General features: G+C 39.9%; 1 protein-coding gene across 5 annotated transcripts in view; it reads left to right on the top strand.

The window, feature by feature from the left end:
• LOC137297848 (sodium-dependent dopamine transporter-like) overlaps nucleotides 1-23,989 on the top strand; it is a 112,137-nt gene that overhangs the window by 76,566 nt on the left and 11,582 nt on the right. For all 5 annotated transcript variants that reach the window (XM_067829813.1, XM_067829834.1, XM_067829827.1 and 2 more), the window contains 5 exons: nucleotides 553-687; nucleotides 6,626-6,950; nucleotides 20,580-20,718; nucleotides 20,986-21,120; nucleotides 21,791-21,894. In XM_067829813.1, coding sequence (XP_067685914.1) covers nucleotides 553-687; nucleotides 6,626-6,950; nucleotides 20,580-20,718; nucleotides 20,986-21,120; nucleotides 21,791-21,894 — 838 coding nt within the window. The remainder of the gene's footprint in view (nucleotides 1-552; nucleotides 688-6,625; nucleotides 6,951-20,579; nucleotides 20,719-20,985; nucleotides 21,121-21,790; nucleotides 21,895-23,989) is intronic.

Here is a 23,989-nt window from a genome sequence, read left to right as displayed (position 1 = left end):
TCATAAGATTAACAAGTTAACCTACATTGGGATACTATTTGATGTGATGCATAGTATATCGCATGACATACATTATGCAATGTACATCACCATCGGCTGACCACTTGTTGTCTGTCTCAAGCTCATCCACCATAAAATATGGGTGTATATGTCACTTTTGTCCGACAGTTCTTGATGCACCAATACTAATTACAAGCTCAAAAGCGAAAAACAAAATCTGTGCTTGTCAAAACGTGTAATATATAGCATATCTTGTCCTGACGGGGACAAATAGTTTATATTATTCTCATAGATCGTAGGTCGTTCTTAAAGCATTGATTCATCCATGAATCCATTCATCCATTCATTGCATCCACCTCTTTCATTCATCCATTCACTTTCATACATTCATTCAATCATTTATCCACCACATTCATTCGTTCATTTATTCATTCACCATCCATTCACCATTCATTGTTTCCGTCCATTGTTTCTTTCTTTCGTCTATTTACTTTTTATTGAATATTAAATATATTATTAATAATATTATTCACTTTAACGTCTTCTTTTCAGGAGCCTTCTTAATACCCTATCTTCTTATGTTGATTCTTGGAGGGATACCTTTGTTCTACATGGAACTGGCCTTGGGTCAGTTCAACCGGACAGGAGCCATCACATGCTGGGGGAGAATCTGTCCACTGTTTAAAGGTAATATTGAGACGTACTTTTATATTATCAAGTGGGATTCGATGTTTTTCATGTCGCCGTAAATGTATATAAGGTCAATTATTATGCTATATAAAACAGCACGTCCAAAGTTTGACCCATTGTCAACAGTATATTTTCCCATTAGCATTCTGCTTGCGATGCACGCCTGTTCTTATCGTTCGGCTTAAACATTAATTGAGGGGGAAAAATAAGGTATCACATGAAAGGACAAGCGTCCCTTTATTTTATCCAAGGTTTCCGAGTTTTTTCACAATCTGTGCGATACAAAGCTTGTGAAGAAACATGGAAACACTCAGCATATATCAGCATATATCAGTATATGTATCTATCTATCTAGTTAAAGCGGAATGATCTGTTTTCTGCTATCCTCTCCTGAGGAATTATCCTCTCCAAAATCACTGCTGTGTCCAGCGTTATACCTCATGGATATAGTGCTGACAAGAACAAAACAAAACAGATGAAATAGGTATCTCAACTGGAAAGTATGCTCTTCAACGACATATACATTTCTAAGGAACACGTGCACTGACATATAATTTTGGCTGCTTTGTTGGTTAACGCTGCACTCAGCAATATTCCAGTTATATGGCGGCGGTCGAGTCTGGACCAGATAGTGCAGTGGTCAACAGCATGAGCTTTGATCTACACAGGTGGAATATGATGACCATCAACTGATAGCATAGGTTGCTCAGCTAGAACATAAGACCGAGTACAATAAACTAGCTTTATAACGAACTCGTGAACTGACATATATAATGAATTGTCTTGCTATATATTTAAGTCGAAATGCATGGAATGAATCACTGTTAATACGAACATAAAATAGAGGTTCTTTTACGTTCGTTGTACGTCAATGTGGATGTCAGGGGCTTATCCAGAGGGATCCCCTTTTCCAGCCACAAAATAGACCCTGAGGGCTATTTCCCACTAACCTTTGGACGTCATGATTTATGTGGGTGTATCCGCCCCTGGGGGTAGAAGTGTTCTCTGAATTGCCAACTATGTTGCACGATTTGCTACTCAGAAAAGTACACAGACGCACTCTGAGTCTAAGCAAATTGTCCCAGAAAGTAAACCTTATCAATTTCTTAACCAATAAATCTTAAGGCACGTCACTGTCTCTATCGAAGCTTTTTTTATGGATGTGATCAAGTTCGTTCAAAGGTGAGTTTAAAATGCGTTTTCAAATCAGGTTCTTGCTCTCTGGGCACAATAGAACAAACTGGGCAAAGTATTTGGACATCGAACTTCTTCGGCGATATCGAAAAAATAATACCCACATGAAAAAAGGGGAATTGACGTAAATTCTGGTGTATTAGGATTTACGAATAACTCCTTTTTTTCTCAATGTGACTGCTTCTAAACATCAAGATAAGGTTGTATTGGAATCGATGCAGACTTGAATTACTCCCATCAAGAAATGAACACTGTAGCTGAAAAGCGTGCAAAAACCTTATTTTAACGACCATGAGTTTTACGTAACTTTCTTTTTACCCATAAAGTGCTAATCGAAAAGAAATTGGATCTCGTTAGAGTTAGCTCCCTTTGAATAAACACCACATTCAGACGTTAAGGGAGGGTTTATTGTAATGATTCGAGTCAGCCGTCGACTGACAATGGCCGTTAACGATCGTTCGGGTATATTAATGGAACTTTGACGTCACTTCCGCTGTGGTATTTGCTCCGATGGCGGACTGACACGGTGCGGAGCGTCATTAGAGAGAGCACACATAGTCCGCCGATTGCTTAACTGAATGCGAAAATGGAGTGTTTTAGATTTCAATTGGGGACGTGTTAATTTGATAGGTTGATTTCCGGAGAATTAACCCCGAAGGTTGTGAATTCCTCAAGATATGCATTTCAATAAAGAGAGGCAGTGTTCACACTTTCAACGACAAGATACCAATCTTGTAATGGGGTCCTAACGAAGAGAACTTCTAAAATTAGCTGTCTTGAACCTGGCCAACAGGTCGTCCAGTCTCAGTGGTTGTGATAGAGTTGATCTAAGATAACCTTACGTTCATTTAGTAAATAAAATTAGGTCTAGTTTGTAATACAATTATCAAGCTTGGCTGAATGGCAAAATATGCTGCTATTCTCAAATATACAACGTCCAAAGGTTGGCGCTACGAAATTGTTTTGGGAGTGTTCTAGGAACCCGGGTCTTCAGTGTGACGAGTGAAAATTTTACCCCCTAGGCTATCTCACCCCATTGTTTTGTAAAATTAAATAAATAATCTTAATTCATGTCACGATCAATGATTCTATTTTTATAGTCTTTTTTATAGTCTTGTGTTTGTGTGTGTAAATGTGTTTAATTGTAATACTAGAAAAATTAATTCATATTGTAGTCACACGCACAATCAGACTGGGGAAAAGTCTATGCTTTGATATTTACAACTTTTGCTAGGACCCTTTTATGATCAGCATAACCTGGCACATGGCGTTGCTGCTGTTCAGCCTGTAAGCGTCGTATTGTGCAAGCATCAATCGTGTTAAGAGTACATGTTCAATAACTAAATACAAAGTCGATAATGCAAATTCTCACCTTCAAGATCTCTTCACATTTGTTATATCTCAGTACAAAAACAGCCTAGGTCAAACCATTGATTATGTTGAAATATGTCAGATATAAAACATTTCAACATTGCCGTCGTCTTTTTGCATATAAAATCATAACACCCCCACTGAAACTGTGGAATGTCCAACTCTCCTTAGAGGATACACACTTGGCGGTCAAAAATATGCAGTGTATCTTTCAATTACATTCAGAACGCAATAGCTATAAAACTGATATTTCTAGTTGGTCAGAATGACAGTAGCGTGAATGTTGTAAAGTTTATTATAAAAATATATAATTTATAAAAATGCTCTTATTAAATGTTTGACAAGTTCAGCTGTAACGATGCATCGAACTATCGATGGATTGCAACTGTTGAGTCTCCGGTGGCAAGTAATCGATGGTAGAAAGGAAAAGCTATCGATGCATCGACAGCACGTGCAACGATCGATAATTTAGTACTTGACTTCCGGTGATAAATGCGCAGCGCAAAATACAGGAAGTATAAGATTCGTTAACTTAAGATTAGAGTTATCCGCTCCTGTTACCCCCAAAACAAACTTGAAGTGGACATCAATTGTCGTGCTAGTTATTGGAAGAGCTGAAACTATTTCAGGTTGTTTATATGTTATATATACCATACATTCATTTAGGAAATGACTTCAAATGAGTCATTGCAAGGAGAAAAAAACTATTGCAACAGTATATGTGTGAATGGATGGTATAGTATTTATCGCAATAGTTGCTTCCCCTCACTAGTCACCCCTATAAACATATATACATATACATACACATATACATATACATATACATATTAATGGTGTCATTATCAAAGTATAATGACGTCACTTGGAAAGTGTGACGTAGATGGGTTTGAACGGGTTGTAAAACGTTTGTGCAGTGTTGTGTACCTTGATTATATAATTTACTGTTTGGAAGGCATTCAAGAAGTTGTAAGTAATGGGAATGACACGTCATTATGGGCGAGCAACTTCTATATTGTGACTTAGCGACGTTTCGGTGTAGATGCTAATGTTTGAAAACATGTTCGATATCAGTCTATACCGAAACGTAGATATAAAGAACTTGATCGTCAATAAAGACTTGTCATTCCGGTAGCAGAATTTGCCATTTTTTATGCTGGTATAAAAACCCAGATTCACACCAGTTCTTGCCCTTGCTCGGTCAACATCTCCCCTCGTCCCAGCTTCCTTAAAACGCTCCACGTATATGACCTGAATTGCATGACCTATGACCTGTCTTAGATGACCTGTCGAAGCAACTGAAATACAACCCAAACCGGAGTAATCTTCATTTTAGCGCAGCATTTAAACACTTTTAATCTGGACAGTTAGGTCCATCCTGTTTTACCACCGTGTTCTTGTACACTGAAACCACTGAATCCACACTGTACCGGAAAGTATGACTTTTTGGAGTTAACGGTATCCGTGAACTTTACGAAACGAGTCAACACTGAGAAATGCAAACATTTTACGCTTTTTAATCTGTCACGTTTTAAACAAGAATGTGAAAAAGTATGATTTTACATGTTTCGAGGAAGATTTTTTTTTCACAAAAGGTTTGGGGACTCAACCCCTGTTGCCTCCAGTATGTCTCATGTTTACGTACTGAGGTTATCGTGATCTTTCGTTCGTTACAACCGTAGTTTGATGTATATTAGTTCAGTTAAACTATAGCTGTCATTGGAATGCGTTCTTGAAAAAATATCCTTCAGCCCCTTACGTCGTCATACAATAAAGTGCCTTGACGATTTAGCTTGAGTCGCATAAGTGATAAAAAAATTTTTTAAATAAACTACTGTGGAAGCTGTCTAATCCGGCACTCATCGGAGCTGAATAACTTGTCCGGTTTAGACAGCATATCGGATTGTACAGCTGATAGTGGTACCTACGATTAGAACTGAACCAGTTTTGTCACTCTCGTATACAGTGTTGCACCACCACCTCGCAATTATTGCACACATTGACTCAACAAGTACAAGTATACCCATACTGAACTAGGATTAACGTTGTCGGCTACCATGTAGCTTAAACACAGGATTAAGACTCCTGCCAGGCGCCGGATTAGACAGCGCTAATTAGTGTAATTACACATACTCGGGCGGCTCATTCCATCTGTAGATCCGGACTTGACAGCTGAGGGATTGCAGAGGTTTAAAATGATAAAAAATGTACGAGTCATGGACGGAGCTGAGAATACATGACGGTGTTGGCAACTTGTCGGATTGCACAGCTGCCGTTTTTGACAGCTTCCACTTGCATGAAGGAGTGATACAGTAAACTCGGTCAGTGCAGAGGGTCGCCACCGAAGTCCTCCGGGTCAGCAAAATTCCTCAAAGAGGGTTTGAGGGCTTTGGGGATATGTGTCCACGATGAAAATCTAAACATCAGCGATTTGACCTTATAACTATTCAACATACAATGAGCCACAAACACAGAACTTAACTTGGATTGACCTTTGGTATTTTAGATATTGGATCAATGTTATGCATGCATATGCAGAAAAAAGGTACACAATTCCAAACTGTATTTGATCTCAACGTTATAGAATGCACAAGGTCATAATCTTGCATTATTTCGAAGTGTGTTATAATTTAACAAGTCTTAGAGAGTGATATATATACAAATGGCCCCATGAAAATTCACTAGCCAGTGACTGTAGAGGTTTACAGACCCGACTGGATTTTTACATGTCACGGGCTAGAGGGCCAGTGATTATTTCGCTGTCTGCTTACAAGACCTAAACCAGTCACTGCAACACTGCAAACCTACATGCAAGACACAACTTGGTAAATGCGAATCACAAAACTTTTCATGCTTGTTTTCATGTTTCGCTACCATCAGACATGGTGCATACTTTTTTTACCGGCCAGTATATTTGATGCTCTTGAAACCTGCTTCATCCAGAATGTCATCTCACTAATGTCCTTTTCACTAACTTTCTTAATTTACTCAGGAGCACCCAACGTTTCCTTTTTAAAGACCTTTCTACTATATGGAGCACAATGTTTCGCAGTATATTCTTACTCTATCATTAGGTGATGAAGGAGTAAGAAACTCACTCCATCATTAGGTGATGAAGGAGTAAGTAACTCTATCATTAGGTGATGAAGGAGTAAGTAACTCTATCATTAGGTGATGAAGGAGTAAGTAACTCACTCCATCATTAGGTGATGAAGGAGTAAGTAACTCACTCCATCATTAGGTGATGAAGGAGTAAGTATATACACTGAAACTAGGTGATTGATCTTAACTTTAGACCTTAAACATGGATCTTAATTTACACGGGTGTTCAATCTGACCACGATGTTAACCCACTTTCCTCTCTATATTTCAGGTATAGGCTGGGCAGTTGTCCTGATTGCCTTCTACACAGACTTTTACTACAACGTAGTCATAGCGTGGTGTTTGCACTTTTTCATTGCTTCATTTACTTGGGAACTACCCTGGGTTCACTGCAACAACCAATGGAACACGCCTTTGTGTTACGACGGTAGTGAGAGAAGGAATGTTAGTGTCTCAAATATCACGGACCCCCTGTGGGCCAACTCGAGTGAGTTCACCGAGTACAGTATTCTGACTGACACCAGCACCCACAGCTACAACAACACCATCAACATCACCGAAACACCCGGGCGATCACCAGCGCACGAGTACTTCGAGTAAGTAGATTCTGTTCTAATGAGACAAGAGGGTCGGCGGGATAGCCTAGAGCTTAAAGCGTTTGCACGTCACGTCGGAGACCTGGGTTCGATTCTCCGCGTGGGCATAATGTATGAAACACATTTCTGGTGTGATATTGCTGGACTATTGCCAAAAAGCGGCGTAAACCATACTCACTCACTCGTTAAACCATTGCGATAAGGGTAACTGGTAGCTGTGTGGTTAAAACGTTCTCTCGTCATGCTTGCATGGTACTCTATGTGGATTAAAACAATACTCACTCACTCTCAAAACTGTTTTTGGACTCTTAGAGGTAGTCATCAATCATACTGAAAGGCTGAAGACCGAACGCAATGCGAGGTAAGACGTTGCAACTAAATTTTCCTTCAATACAGTTACTAGTATTTCTTACACTCCATGCAGGATTCGCTCACACAGGTGCAAAAATATTGATTTCACCAAATTAAAACTACAAACCTTCCCAATACTTTTATAGTATGAAAACCTTCGTCGAATGCATTGCTGGTCTAGACTAGACTAGACTGTTTATGGTGGTCAGGCAGTGCTCCATTGCGTATCCTGGAGACGGCGCTCATAATGTCAACCACTCGTATACTTAGACTACAGTCTCTACAATGCCGTGGACTACTACTGACTCCGGCAAGCAAACACGAAGTTTGAGGAAGTGTAGGTGAATGGAATCGGACCTGTTCTATTACACGGTTGAAATGTTTTGGGTTTTTTCTTCAGAAATTCCCATTCGAATCAGTTTCGTCCCGTTTGTCCAAACAACATAGATCTGATTGTGTGACATTACAGTACAGTTGTGTTGACATTGTAAGGATCTATACAAATCTAAAACATTTTGGCATTATATTTCACTTCGCTACAGTACTCCGGCGACACATCATTGATCATTCAACTTGATTGCTTTCTGTCTCAATCCCTTAGTCTCCGGGGACGACTCTCATTAATACACCAACAACAGCGCCGATACCTTGTCTGGGTCATACCCACATCTTGCCACTTTTGGGGTCGAGGTGGCCTGGTGGTTAAAGCGTTCGCTCGTCACGCTGAAGACCCGGGTTCGATTCCTCACATAGGTACAATGTGTGAAAACTATTTCTGGTGTTCCATGCCGTCATCTAGCCGAAAAATTGTTAACACTGCTGTCCCTTTAAGGAGCCAGTCGGATGAAAAGGGGTGAAAGGTAGGGAGTGATGGGGCTGGTCGCGCCGGCCATTTTCTCCCAGTCAGGGCCGTGTCCACATCCTGGCATTTTAATGAGCCGGCCGTTTAATATTTGTGTAATATTTATGTTATATTTGTAGTTGTTTGATGAAGGTGAGTGAGTAAGTTTAGTTTTACCTCGCACTCAGCAATATTCCAGCTATATGGCGGTTGTCTGTAAATAATTGAGTTTGCACCAGACAATCCAATGATCAATAGCGTGAGCATCGATCTGCACATTTCTGCACAAAGTCAGCGAGCCTGACCACCCGATCCCGATAGTCGTCTTTTGTGGCGGTTTGAGAAAGGGGGGTAAGGTATGAAATGGCGGTGTGGTCTCACTTTTTCGGAGTTCATTTTCAATGCTCGTATTTCGGTATTGAGGTAGGGATGTAAGCTAAGCAATGATCGTTCCTCCGTCGTCATAGCACCTGATCTTGACGTATCACCTTGGTCCTTACTTAAGGACATTAGGGTGTAGAAGTATAAATTCGGACATCACTAAAATATATCTGATTATATACTGAACTTAAAAACGGTTTTCATAACAAGATTAAGAATAGACACTGGCTGGAGATTAGTTTGTTCTTGGTGGAAGGGTATCACCAGATGCATCGACAGGCATGACATCACTGCAAGATGAAGTTAAACTTCAAATTGTGTTCATTTGTTATCTTAATAATGAATATGGATATGCTAGTGAGTAGAAAAGATTACATCTTTGCTCATCAATGTAAGGATATACGCATTACTATCATACTAGCAGTTCTGCTAGCGGGTAGCGCAGCAGACATCGCAACTCAGTCAAGAATTCTGGGATATTATCCGGATATTCGCGGGTGAAAAACAATAAGAAAAGCAACAACCAGTCCCGGAGAATTGCTCAGGATCGGTGTCCCTTTAGTTTTGTGAACTCTTGTGAAATGCGTATTTTTTGTATTGTATCAATATTATGAATTCTGTAATAACTATACTATATATCATCAAGCCTTTAAACGCCAGAAATACTGCCAATGTAAAATATTTCGCTCTGTCACGCCTACAAAGTGACATACGCTGCTATGGCAAGCCGTTTTCATATTTGTTAAAAAATTACAGATATCTTCAATTGTTTTAAAGATATCTGTACTACATGTATATTTAAAGATATCAATAATGCATTAAAGATATCTGTAAATAATTTAAGATGTTTTTAATATTAATAGTATTCACATATCCAAAATGAATTTGCATTTTGGAATCTCAAAATGCGTTAAAGATGTCTAAAATAATTACGATCATAGTGCACATAATTGTATTAGAAATAGATTCACGACATCGTGAATTCAAGATTTAGGGATATCTTGAAATGAATTAAAGATATCTTGAATGGTAACGATGTCAAATACTTCCGGCTACATATCTGGCAAATACTTCCGGTTAGAAAATGGCGGGTGACCATGCATGTATAGCTCGTACAAGCCGAGAGCCGAGATACAGGCAAGTCATGATCCTGCATCGCTTGTATAAATTCTGTCCAGATTCTCGTGTTTTTTTTAACTCTCGTATTTTCTTAATTCCGTTCTTGTATCAATGGTAGCTGACACGTGTGGAAATGTGCCACATTCGTATAGTCTGTTTCTGAAAGTGATCTGCATTGGCGGCGCACAGTCTTCTCTCGAGCCTCCATTTTCGCCGCTTTTTCATTTTAAAAGAACGAATAAACTTTTGGCTTTTTTGTACTCTTTAACCACTACATATGAAAGGCTTGTGGTTAGCCTTAAGCGGAACACCAAATTCATTCTTTAAAAAAACTTTCGGATAATTAACACCGAGCGATTAAAAGTTGCCAAACAGGCATCTACTTCACTCTCGCCCTCCAAGGAAACCACAAACAGCTTACGTACATATGTCCCCAGAGTACTGCAGCGGTGTTGGTGTCGCTACGTACAAATTTCCATCGGACCCTGCAGTTCCTGCTTAATGGGTTGTTTGTGAAGCGAGCTTTGAGGAAGCCTGTGGTATGTTTTAAATCGGATGGCTGGACCCTCCCTCGCTTCTAAGATAAAAATGCTTTTTAAGATTTGTTTTGATCACGGTAAAAAAAACTACGTTCAAGTTGTAGTAAATGATTAGTGACCAAAAGGATTTCTTCCTCGGAAACGAGGTTGTGGTCCAAGTAAAAATAATATTGTAGATACAAATATATTGGCACTCACCTCGCTTCCAAGAGTGAACTTGTTATTTATAATCAATGTCAATCAACATCCTATTGTACATCAATCAAATACATATTTAATTCCCGGTAGAAAGTAGTCTACATATTGTAACTCGGTGAAAACAATCCTTAATAGTATATATTCTCAGACTGGCGGAGCGTCACGGGTTATAGTCAATTAGATTATGGACGACAGGTTTGTTTTCATCAAGTTAGAATATCAAAACTAATTCCTACACGTGGTTAGATATGTTTTGAATCATTGCCAAAATGATTTTAGATGACAGAGTTGTAACATAACGACTTATAACCATTATGACAACAAGCGACTTTGAAATAATCGTCTATGAAAACAAGTTATAACTCGGAAGCTATGCAAGGCAGGTGACAAGATTAAACGACAGTACAAGGGCAAACGGGTGGGGGTTGGAATGGGGGGTTAGTTTTAGACAAACCCGTAAACAAGATAATTTACCCTCGGAAATGTACAGTGCCCCACATCGGCATACCCTCTGATGCCCCCCTATGATTGGTTGAACCGCGCGAGAGAATTGTGCACTGTTGCCAAAAAGGTCGATTCAGGGCATTTGAATGTCGAAATGAATAGTTTAATGACGAGTTTCATTTGTAACGGTGCCAAAAATGCGTTATGTATTTGTACCCCTCTATAAAGTAAATCTGATATGCATCACACTGAATGTACATGTATAACTTTGTTATCTGCTTTCATGTCATAATTTACAGATTTCCTTGCAGAGAGGATATCACACATGTCATTACAAAATGATGTGTTAATGGGTCACTCTATGCACAGGACACTAAACCTCCTTGATACCGAGGGTCTTTCTGACGCACATTTTCACAAGATCTTTGTATATGAATGTTGATTAGTATACATCTCACCTGATTCCCGTTCAAGGTATAAACCTATCGGTATTAAGGATAAGGCTAATGGATTCCTAGGTTCTAATTGTCTAAACAGGTTTGGTTTAAATGAAGTACAAATAATGTCTCACAAACACAGTTGTTTAGAAAATTGTCTTGTGATTTGGCACACAGGGGTCAGCGATTCTGTAATGTAAACGCCCTGCGAGCCTGTCAGAGAGTCTCTGGTCGTTCATGCTTGTGTACATGATCCCGTACTGTATGTTAACAGGATGCTGACAACAAATGCAATATAATATACGTGTTCAAATATAATCGTCCATAATAATATGAATAGTTTTGTCCTGGGAAATGTACTATATGACTGTAATAACATTTACTAATGAATTGCTTATCATGAATTTAAGTTTGCTTGGATTTTGAAATCTAAATTTGGGGAATATTTGTGAGCACTCCGTGCCGCCAATGCAGAACATCTTCAGAAACGAACAATAGAAATTTGGCGATCGCGCCATGTCAACATGCCAGCTACCGTTGATACAAGAATTGTACGGTTTACCGGTCTATTATTATCTAAATTCATGGTCATACAAATATGACAGTTACATATATATATATATATATATATATATATATATATATATATATATATATATATATATATATATATATATATATATATATATATATATATATATATATATATATACCGGGAAATTATCTGCGAGTACTTGAATATGAACTTTTCAGTCAAAACCCCACGTGAATTATTTCTAGAACGTCTCGAGAAAATACGTGTGGTTATCGGCCACGAGACTTTGATCTGGGTTGTTGTGATTTTTACGTCGCATCAGAATTGTTTCAGCCATATAACGACGAACCTGAGAAGGATTTATTAAGGCGGTGCTCTCGGACGCGATACAGGATCACGTCTTGACAGTATAGGAATCCTTCTCTGATCTCGGCATGTACGAACTGTACATGCATGGTCAACCGCCATTTTCCGAACCGGAAGTGTTTACGGATATGTAGCCTCAAGTATTTGAAGATATCTTGGAATTGTTTCTATTCAAGATATCTTTAATCCATTTCAAGATATGTCTAATTCAATTCAAGATATCTTCAATTCGATTTAAGGTATCTTTAAAACAAATTTTTGATATTAGTAGTCCCTTAATACATTTTCTCTATTTGAGATATCTTTAATATCTTCAATTCAATTCAATTCAAGATATCTTTGAAACAATTCAAGATATCTTTAATTTCTTAACAAAAGTGAAAACGGTTTGCCATACGGTTATACGAGGTAAACACTGCCTGGTATGTTCCAACACCGAAGTTCGCCATAACTCTACTGATAGCTAGTTGAACCTTCGTGATCTATCACATATTGGATTCTTCTAATGGAGTAGCTATTAGTGAGAGTAGCTACCTACTTCACTGCAGTTAACTTGGCTGTTCTCAACCCAGTGCCATTTCACCTTGTAATGCATTATCCTGTACTGTCCATTGTCAACAACGAATACACGAATGTAATGAATATGGCACCTTAATGGCAATTCTCGAGCTATTTAAGAAATAAGCCATAGATTATTTCTAATAAAAGCGTGCCGCTAATATTTGAATATCCATGTCCATATTTGTTTTGGTAAATTGTAGGTTGTGAAAGTACAATTGTGGAGGTCATATAACGGAAGGAAAAATAGAATGTAGAGGTCATGTAAGCAAAGGCACTAGTTCATAGATAGAATTTCCAAACATGTTTTCAAAATACACTGACTACTGATTGCGCTTGTATATTTTCCATTGTAAACAATTCCTAAAATAGTTATTAATGTGATGTCATTCTGCTTGTGGAGGCCATGTCGGCCGAGATGTTTACTTGGGCTGACTATTGAGAAGGGAACATCTATGGCGATGCCAGATAGTCTGTTTCGACAAATACAATTCTCCTTGAATTGTCTCATTTGAAGTCATTTCACAAATGCATGCATTGTTTATATGAAAGAAAATCAAACTGAAGCGTATTCGGTCTCTTTTAATAAATGACAAGAAACTTGAAACCCAGATCAAGTTTGTTTAAGGGGTAACAGGGGCGGATAGCTCAAAGTGAACGAATCTGATACTTCCTGTATTTTGCGCTTGACTTAATTAATCAACAGATATCAATTACTCAACTATCGACATGCACTCATGCTATCGATGCATCGATAGTTTTTCGTTTCTACCATCGATTAATTGAAATCGGAGTCTCAACAATTGCAATCCATCGATAGTTCGATGCATCGTTGCGGCTCTAATTAAGACCTTACGGATTGTGACCATCACTGGTCAGTGGCGTGTTCTGTTCTTGACAACAAAGATTGGTTTACATGGCCGAGTCCTTATATCCTCAGGAATGTGATACTACTGCAGACATGCGTAAAGCAGCTTCACTTCATTCTGTCACGTCAACCCGTGTTACAATCGATCTTCAGCATCCAGTTAGGAGATAAACATCATGCGTTGGCCACTTTCCGGGTGTTATTGAGCATTTGAAGCACGGGAATACATTTGGAACCGACGGTGTCATCTAGAGCTGCTCATTTGTGATGTCATTCTGACCTTACGTCACAATATGATTTGAATGACGTCACCACTGCTGATGACACAACAAAACAATTGTTTGCTTTGTTTCTACGTGTCAGTACGCAGCGAACAGTCTTGCAGTTTCCGGGAATCAAATCCCATTTGATCATCTTTTTCAGCCAGTCAGATTACAGAGCACGGTGACTTTTGGTTTACAATGATTGTTATTACGGAATCGTGTGGTCAGGTTCGGTGAATACATTGATGCATGCCCCCATCTGAGCACATCAACATTCATAATGCCAGTCACTGGATTGTATGAACCAAGTGTCGACTGTTTACAGACCATTGTCATGCACATGTAATACTGCTGTGTGAGGCGTTAACCAACCAACCAACCAACCAAACAAACAAACACATGTTCATAATATAGTCGGGATTGTACACCATACTCTGCTTTTACTTGAGAGTGAGTGAGTTGGGTTTAGCAATATTCCAGTAATATCATGGCGAGGGACACCAGAAATGGGCTTCACACATTGTACTGTGGGTTTTAGCTGAGACTTATGGATGTGGAAAAGGTTTTGTCGCATTTATTTACTTAAATTCAAACAGTCACAGTACCGGAATACAGGTTGTTCGATAGCGTCGGTTATATATCTACCTATCTGCTGGACTGCGGGGCACAGGTGACTTATTTGATGACTCTTTGTAAGTCCGGAAAAGTCCTCGATTCATATGGAGGGTGTATGTTTCTGATCCAATCGTGTTGTACTATATCGGTGTTGTTTTGGGTTTTTTGTTTTTTGTTTTTTCAGGCTAGCAACATTTTGATAACTTTTGTAAACATTTGTCACATTTTCAAGCTTGAACGTATCTTTGACCTCAGTTTTGTGTACATTTTATATACGATATTATTATAGTCCCCACTCCAAACAAAGACGTATCACCAAAACAATGCAACTCCATGCCTTCAACCGAATGTCATTAACAGATAATGACTCATTCTCAACGAACTAATACGAGTTTCAGATTTTACAACAGAATTCCCGCGAACCTTTTTTTATGTCCGTACAAAAAGATAACCCAGTTTGATCATAAGTAAAACACAATAAAAACAATTGAACAAATGAGGCTTGGTATTATTTGTTTCCTATGACGTCAATGATCCATACCAGCACTACTTCCGGTTTTTTAAGTCTTGCACCAACAAAGACCTTCAGTATCTACTCTCATATAACCATCAGCTCACATTGAACATTTTATGATTGCATTGTGCATTTTACGATTATCCTGCTTGTTTTTTTTCACTCGATTCACCCTGTGATACTAATAAACTAAAATGAACTCTTCGACATACACTCTTTAGTTTCAGACAATATATACTCAAAGGAGCTTTTTCACCTCTGATAGGGTGGTATGCTGCACGAACTTGCGCATCTCCCTGCTAATGCACAGTGTGAAGAATTATGCACTCATGCTGTAGTACGCTAGCAGCATCGATTTTGTGTCACGAAAATTCTTTACTTAGCAGAGGACGTATTTAGCTTAATTACATCACGAACTAAAATGATATGTTATTGTGACATGTGTTTGCTCGTGCAAAATCTCACTGATGTTAGGCTTTGATATACTTAGTGATACATTGTCATCACTGTTTGTTGTAAGGGTTGTCTGTCTTGACGCCGCCGTGGTGTCTTTGACTGTCGCATAAATTCACTCTGCAGAATAGTGTCCCTTGTTTATGTCAGGATCCGCCGGTGTTAGGCCGTTATATATTTGTCGATGCATCATCATTGTTTGCTGTTGTGCATTGACTGTTTTGGGGTGTCGTTCTTTGTGGTCTACATAAATTCAGTATGAAGTGTTGTGTCCCTTATTCGTGCCAGGATGGAGTTAGGCCTTGACACTTTTGCGTAACGTCGTCACAGGTTGCAGTAGTGTGAGTTGTGTCCCCTTAGTAGAACCAGGAGCCACAGATTTTTATTTCGAATGCATCTTTAGTTGGTTTTACAACATTATATCGAAAGGTCTCATTCGGTATCTGAACTGCATGCTGATGACGACCTGAACCAGTGTGCTCAAAATCATTATTATACGTGCTGAAGTACATGATAGCTACAAAACCCTTTCCATTTACACTCTATGGTGCAAATAAGGCATATGTTTGCAACGTCAGCAGTTCAAAATACATTAGTGTAATAGCATTCAGCAAGTCGCCTTTATCTCAACTCATTTACATTTTCAGGTTAACTACTTGCTTGTATTTACTGGTATTTACTTGAAAATTGTCCAGTGAAATTAGTAGAGGTAGCCTATTGGTCAAAGTGCTCGTACGTAATGCCGAAGACCCGTGTATAACTCCTCACATGAGCACAATTTGCAAAGCCCCCCATTTTTGTGTCCTCCGCCGTGATATTGCTGGAATATTGCTAAAAGCGGCGGAAAAACAAACTCGCTCACTCACTCACTCACTAGTACATGTTCTGAATCGTACAGTGGACTCTTCGTTTAGTGGAGAGTTTTTATCATTATGTATTTTTTCGTTGCTTTTATTTAAAAAATGTCTTTATACATATGAATTACTCTTGGATCAACTTACCCGTGACGGTCCGGTTTAGAACACTGGCCGTCAGTAACCCTTGCTTGTAAGAGGCGATTAACGGGATTAGGTGGTCAGAATCGCTGACTTGGTTGACACATGTCATCGGTTCCCATTTGCGCAAATCGATGCTCATGCTGTTGATTACTGGATTGTCTGGTCCAAACACGATTGTTTACAGACCTCCGTCATATAGCTGGAATACTGCTGAACTAAACTCACTCATTTGGATTAAATCCACGTTCATCACGCTAGAATATTGCTAAGAGTGACGTTAAACGAACGTCACTCACTCATCGACCACATGCCCATTACTTTTTAACCTATCCAAGTACAAACCAGCTGGCTATTCTCGAAACGTTCGTAGCCCTTCGAACTTCTTACGCCTACTATCAGAGTTAAGCATTTTTAGGGCTACCAACGTTTCAAGAATAAAGGCACTAGTGGTCACGGGGCTGATGTTGTAGTTTCCACGGGCCTTGCCGTGTCAGTTACAAGAACTGTCAATTGAAATACAAATCATGATCGACTATATCATAATCTCACGCTGGTGGTATTGTATTGTTAGACGGCTAGCATACCCTGTCCAAACACATAGCCGTCACGAACACATGCGAAGGCAAGTCAAGAAAACCTGAGATGGCAATATCATATAAATGAAAATGAGGGATTGCTTTGGTCAGCATTTTGGTCAATGATGCCTCGTATTTGGGAATGCCCTCCTTTTTTCAACCAAAACCATTATATATTCCCTGCACTACTGCAAAGCCGCTCCAACAACTTGGGAGCAAGAGAAGCATGGCGCTTTTTCAAATCTGTATAGAATGAGCAATTTCCCTTGTACCACAAAAGTTGTGAAATGTGGACACCAACATTCTTCAAGACAAATAGAAATTGGCTTTGGAAAAGATAACGTCCTTCGTGCTGTCAGACATGTTTTTTTGTCACTCTGGGTCTTTGTGCATAGGTGAAACACATTTCCGCAAAACAGAAGTTCTTACTTTACCACTTTCGATAACCCCTTTTGCTTGAAAAACGTTCCCACAAAAAGCAAATAAATAGAACAAATATTATTATTGGAAAAGTCTTATTTCTTACGGTGCTGATGGGAAAATCCATTTAATCAGAATTAAACATTTCGCAATGGCAGCAAAATCCGGCAATAAAAAATAACTAGAGGAAATTATTTCGCATGCATGTTTATTCTGATATTAGCATCAAGAAACGTTTTAAAGCAGCAATGGTATGTATACAAACAGACTTATTGCGAACATAGCTCGTTAATCTAAAATAGAAATGCTGAGTTCCGTTGTGTAGTTTGTGAATAAATGGATACATTCATGGATCATCATCATAATCATCTCTTTTGTTGTGATCATTATCAACTATGAATGTTGCACAATAAAAGGTGTACACTGGACGTTTTGAAATATAAAAGAGTCACAAATGTTGATCTATTTAGGGTCTTATTAGTGGTATCAGTCTTGTGGTTCTGACAGAAAGAAAATCTTTGAACTGACAGAGTTGTTGAGAAGGCTCCGTTAGCTGTTGATGTTTCCCTACGCTCGATTCAGTGTGTGACTGGTGGATTATACGCAGTTTGCACATATTTCTCTGTCTAGGTTTGCTTCTTATTTAATGCCATACTCAACAATAGTACAGCTATATGTAGGCGATACGTGTGCCATGGGAAGTTTATAAATACCTGCCGTTATTAATAATGCCTTAACGTTGGCTTGTGTATATCATTTATAGCCTATAGCTAACAACATGAATGTGTATGTGTTATGGCTGAAGATGAGTGAGCCAATGAGTCAGGATGACGCATCTGAGAGCAGTATTCCAGTCATCACGGTGTGACAGAGGAAAGAGAGAGTACGTTTTGGATGTTTACCGCTTGGATGAGCAAGACGCCTAAAAACCTACAAAAGATATTCAGGCCAAACAGGGATTCGAACCCACGACCATAGTCTGGCTTGTCCATAGGAACAACTGGAACTGCCGAACCTCAGAAGATGGTCACTTAGTAGCACAGCACATAATCATTCCCAAAACATCTACAGAAATACAATATTAGCATTATTTCAGCACTATCACGGACACCGGCAATTGACATTATAACATTGTACCCACATGGGCATCGAATCCGAGTCTTAGGCGTGACGAGCGAACGCTTTATCCACTGGGCTTCCCCACCGCCCTTCTATTCTTGGCCATAAGACTAAGCTTGTGTGTTGTGAACTTTGATGACCAATACCATTTCCCACATCAGTCGATAGGAGCCCCACTAACAAACAATCAAACAGCGCTACACGCCTGAAATAATGCCCATGACTTTAACATGTTAGAATGAACTTACTGACATGGAAAGCACTGTACAATCAAGATCGAAAATGGGGTGTGTTAGGGCGCCATTGTTTCACCGGCAGGAAGAGGTTAAAGAGTACACTTTCAATGAACTCATCTCAAAGAGAAACATACTCAATTGATTTTCTCTTGTATCAGTTTACCAGCCATTGATCTTGCAGGCTCTTATATATTGCTTTATTGGTATTTTTCATCTCAGAGTGTGACTGTGATTATTAAGAATCGTGAAAAATTGATATTCCATCTCATGGTTTATAGTGTGAATCTTTAGGCGGCCATGACTGATTGGGGTTCTACGTTGGCTGTATGATAAATGTATTTTATTATGCGTTAAAAATCATTCTCTTGCAGTAAGTATACATTTTTGTTTGGGTAATGACAGGATAATGACCACAGAGCACATCAAGGTTGTGAGAGTGTGCTCTATAAAGGCATGGATTATTATTAATGATATCGTAGCTTGTTGGCTTCATGCTGGTGCCATCCATAACAATACTATACCAATGAATTTTTATTGATATAAGGTCGCTGGAACTCTGTAATAAGTTGAGCCATGATCGTCAAATGTTACCCCGTCAAATGTAGTCACTGTTGTACACTCGGATGTAATCGACTTACAAATCGGCATTTTCGAGGGCAACATTCTAAGCTGTTCTGTTGAGTAATTTTTGTCTTGGGCCGCTTTTACCAATATTTCAGCAATATCATGGCGGGGTACAACATAAATGGGTTCACACATTGTATCCATGTGGGGACTCGAACCGGGGTCTTCGGCGTGACGAGCGAGCGCTTTAACCTCAAGGCTACCCCGCAACCCGGTAATGTATGCATGCAAACGATGTCGCATTGCGGTCGTTTGAAAAAAGTTGTTATCTGCAGACAAACAATTATCTTCACATACTTATTGAAATATACAATAGAACAGAGTGAGTGAGTGAGTGAGTTTAGTTTTACTCCGCACTCAGCAATATTCCAGCTATATGGCGGCGGTCTGTAAATAATCGAGTCTGGACCAGACAATCCAGTGATCAACAACATGAGCATCGGTCTGCGCAATTGGGAACCGATGACATGTGTCAACCAAGTCAGCGATTCTGACCACCCGATCCCGTTAGTCGCCTCTTACGACAAGCTGAGTCGCCTTTTATGGCAAGCATGGGTTGCTGAAGGCCTATTCTACCCCGGAACCTACACGGGTCCAATAGAACAGAAGCAGTGTGAGCACTTATATAACAATCACGACTTTCATCAGTACTGACTTAAATATACAATAGAACAGAAGCAATATGAACACTTATATAATAATCACGACTTTCATCAGTTTGTTTTGATATGTCACGTGTTAGTCAGGTGCACGAAACTATGTCCAAAATGGCGTCTGTCAGAGTGAGTCGCAGGGCTATTGGACTAAGGAGAGCAGAGTGGTGACATTTTCTCTGAAAAAAAAACCCTCATTAAGTCACATACTATAGACACCGTTTTCATGTCTACGTCTAATTTAGATTGGTTCTTAGAATTCGGGGTTATAAAATATATGTATTGGCTGTTTTGACTTAATACACCTACGGAAGTGGGGTAAAGGCGACTATGCTAGTGATCTTCACAGGCTATAATGTTAGTAGTCTCCACTTTTATTGGATGTAAATGTGTTTGCTTCGGAAGCGAATGGTCGAATTTACCTTCTTCAGCCATTAGCGGTCAAAGCAGTCCATATTTCGGTGTTCTGGTCGTGTTCCGGGGGAACCTGAGCGTCTCCTTTATCTCTACATTAACTTGCAGGCGCGGCTTCCTGGAGCTGCACGAGAGCGAGGGCCTGTTTGCCGTCGGGGGTCTAAAGTGGCAGCTCGTCCTGTGTCTCCTGGGAGTCTATGTTATCTGCTACTTCAGTTTGTGGAAAGGGATCCACACTTCAGGGAAGGTAACTCTGTTATTACGTCCTTAAAGGGATGTAACTGTTTCAAACCTGAAGGAAGCCGTTATAATAATAAGCCTTAAATAATGGGAGTTCTTGGGTGCACACTGGACCCTTTTCAAACACTGTACATGTGAATTGCCTCTTTGATTTAGATATACACGTTTTTTCTTGTATTAATTTAATGGTACACAAATGATTTTTTTAAATATGTGAATGTCCAAGTCATATCCAGCACTGCAAAAGGGGGGTAACTCTAAATGTGTGTTGCAGGTGGTGTGGTTCACAGCCTTGTTCCCCTATGCCGTGCTTCTGATCCTGATGGGGAGGGGCGCAACGCTCCCGGGGGCTGCAGAGGGGATCAAGTATTACCTGAACCCCAACTTCACTCGCCTCGCTTCGCCTGATGTGAGTTGTGTGATATAGATGGAGAGACACCTGACATCTCAACTACATTCACACTTACCAAGTTGTGCAATTGTACAGAGAATAAGTACACATATAAATAATGCCACAGAATGGAAATCAAACTTCTTTGAGGGGCCCTTAGAGGCATAAACATTTATTCTTTCTTTCATACACATGTCTCAGTAGCTCATTCTTTTCCAGTACATACAACCCGTCCGGTCCGGACAGAATAAGCCTTCAGCAACCCATGCTTGTTGTATGAGGCGACATACGAGATCGGGTGGTCAGGCTCGCTATCTTGGTTGACACATGTCATCGGTTTCCCAGTGTGCTTAGATCGATGCTCATGCTGTTGATCGCTAGACTGTCTGGTCCAGACTCGTATATTTGCAGACCGCCGCTATATAGCTGGAATATTGCTGAATGCGGCGTAAAACCAAACTCACTCACTCTCTCCAATACATGCTGTACAAACATAAGTCTGCGACCTCGAGCTCAGCTGAAGAGCAGAGAACTGGTGTTCAAGGACACATAGGACGAGCTGTACAGTGTATCCAGTATGTTGCAAAGCAGCAAACATGTAATCATTCCCTCTAAACTATGGTCAGTCACTATATTTACTGATATTATTAGTCACAACAACTGAAATGATTCTCTCCCTTTGTACCAGGTGTGGGTTGACGCCGCTACACAGGTATTCTTCTCCCTGGGGCCGGGCTTTGGGGTCTTGTTGGCCTTCGCCAGCTATAACCCGATCACCAACAACGTGTACAGGTGAGAAGAGTTTGGATGGTTATCTGCTATCAAGTTGGCTAGAGGTTACCAAAACCACGTGGAAGGTCACATTTGTCTGCCTGTCTGTCTGTTTGTCCGTGTCTTTCTGCGTGAATCTTACTAATGTCAGCCATTCTGGGAATGGCAAATGCGTGACTGTCTGTCCATTACGTTCGCGACGACACTGTTTCCACCCTTTTACCATATATATTCAGTACCTTGACAGAAAGGATTTCAGAACTAGGCACGAGTCATGGAGCTTGCAGACAAGGGCAGGAGGACATTTAATTTTAGAACGTACTTAGCCCACGAATCCACGGAGTACATGCGTGTTTGATCTGACGATAACATGCTGATCGACCCACAGCATTCTGTTCAAATAGCGCTCTTCATGACCCGTCAAATGTTTCAGCTACAAATGGCGAAATCTTGTCTTGTGGGTTCATTACACAAGCCAGCCTTTGGAAAGCGAGAATTATTGGCGCAAATTCGTCCTTCAAGAAGCAGACGACAAAAGGACAATGCAGCCATATTGGACGACGAGATGTCATCGATTATGCCAATATGGCTCTCATGCCTGAGTTTCTGGAAATGGAAGAGAAAAAATACAGGAAAAATTTCCCGCCAAATTTCATTAACTTTTGACAGTAGGCAATGGGGCGGTTTCCTTGAGCACTTGAGAAAGGCTGGTTAGAGATTAGAGCTGCTGAGGAATGGCGGGAATTGATGTGGGGTCACGCGCTCATCTTTGGATACCCTCGAGCCAGAACATTATGCAGAGGGCGATATTTCTGAAGGGAACGGAAACCGTTTCTAGACTGTGATTGGCAATACTGTCAACCTAAGTTAAAATTACTCAAAGCCGCGAGTCTTGGACCTGAGACTGGGCAATACAAACGTCATAATTGGCCATCACTCTTATAGTATGGTTAATTGCTACACCGGAAGTCGCCTGCCCCGCAAAGGTCACTTCCACTTTGTCCTCCGTGAAAGGTGTAAAACTTGAAAGGAGTGATATTTTGCCAATAAATTGGCGAGGATTGTCTGTTTAGATGGAGAAATGTTGTGGTGCAGGAGTCGTTGTACCTTGCTGCCACGTCGATGTGTTTGATCATTTCTTATGCAAATGTTCGTTGTGTAAACGGACAGATATAAGTTCTGACATCAGAACCGCAGTCTCTATTTTCAACCGCCCGTAACGTTTATTTGAATTCTTGAGTCATTGAGTAAGTTTTTACTCCACTTTACCAATATTCCAACAATAGCACGACGGAGGACACCAGGATTTGGCTTCACACATTGTACCCATGCTGTGAATCGAACACTGGCCTTCGGCGTGACGAGCGAACATAAGACTGTCACACCATCCCTATCACCCATAGAATGGATTTTCAACTATATAGTATACTGATGTCGCTGCACTGTTTGTATTGCTTTTTAAACTTCTATTACACATTTTTGTGTGTCTTGCCTTCATGTTACCTTGTTTTAGCCAAGTTCTTCTGTAAACATGTACTTATTCATAAAAGGAGTTATCGCATCCACTATCTCTCATGGCGGTGGGATGGATGCTTTCGCTCATGACTCCCATTCCACGGCTTCGAGTCCCAACGTTGAATTGTAGTATCCCCCTACTGTGATATTGCTTGAACCCAGACTCACTGACTTATCCACTCGTCAATCCATACTTTATTTATTCCTTCCTCGACAAACTAGACAAAGTTTGAGCTTCTGTAATTTGTATATAATTCCACGGGGCAGCCATGTATAACGCTCAGATCGTATGATCCTAAAGTAAAGTTTGTAGAGTTACGTTGCTTAACCATGACAGGATCCTAGGCTTCTAGCCGGTCAACCATTCGTCTATCAGCACCTTGGACTTCAGAAAAACAGAACATATCCAGTTTCTGCGTTATTGGCGAACAAATGTTTGTGTGACAGTATACAGTTCACATTTTCTGACATACATCATATCTTTTTTACTTCACGGTGATTCATAAACACCTGCACAGACACAGAACTTGAATCCCACAATAAACTATCTGTTTAGCTAGATTTCTTATGAATTTGGAGAAGGTTCTGTTGTTTTTTAAGA

The sequence above is a fragment of the Haliotis asinina genome, chromosome 1 (genome assembly GCF_037392515.1).
Source record: "Haliotis asinina isolate JCU_RB_2024 chromosome 1, JCU_Hal_asi_v2, whole genome shotgun sequence".
NCBI lineage: Eukaryota > Metazoa > Mollusca > Gastropoda > Lepetellida > Haliotidae > Haliotis > Haliotis asinina.
Note: the sequence above shows the minus strand (reverse complement) of the source record. Positions and strands in the feature narration are given on the sequence as shown.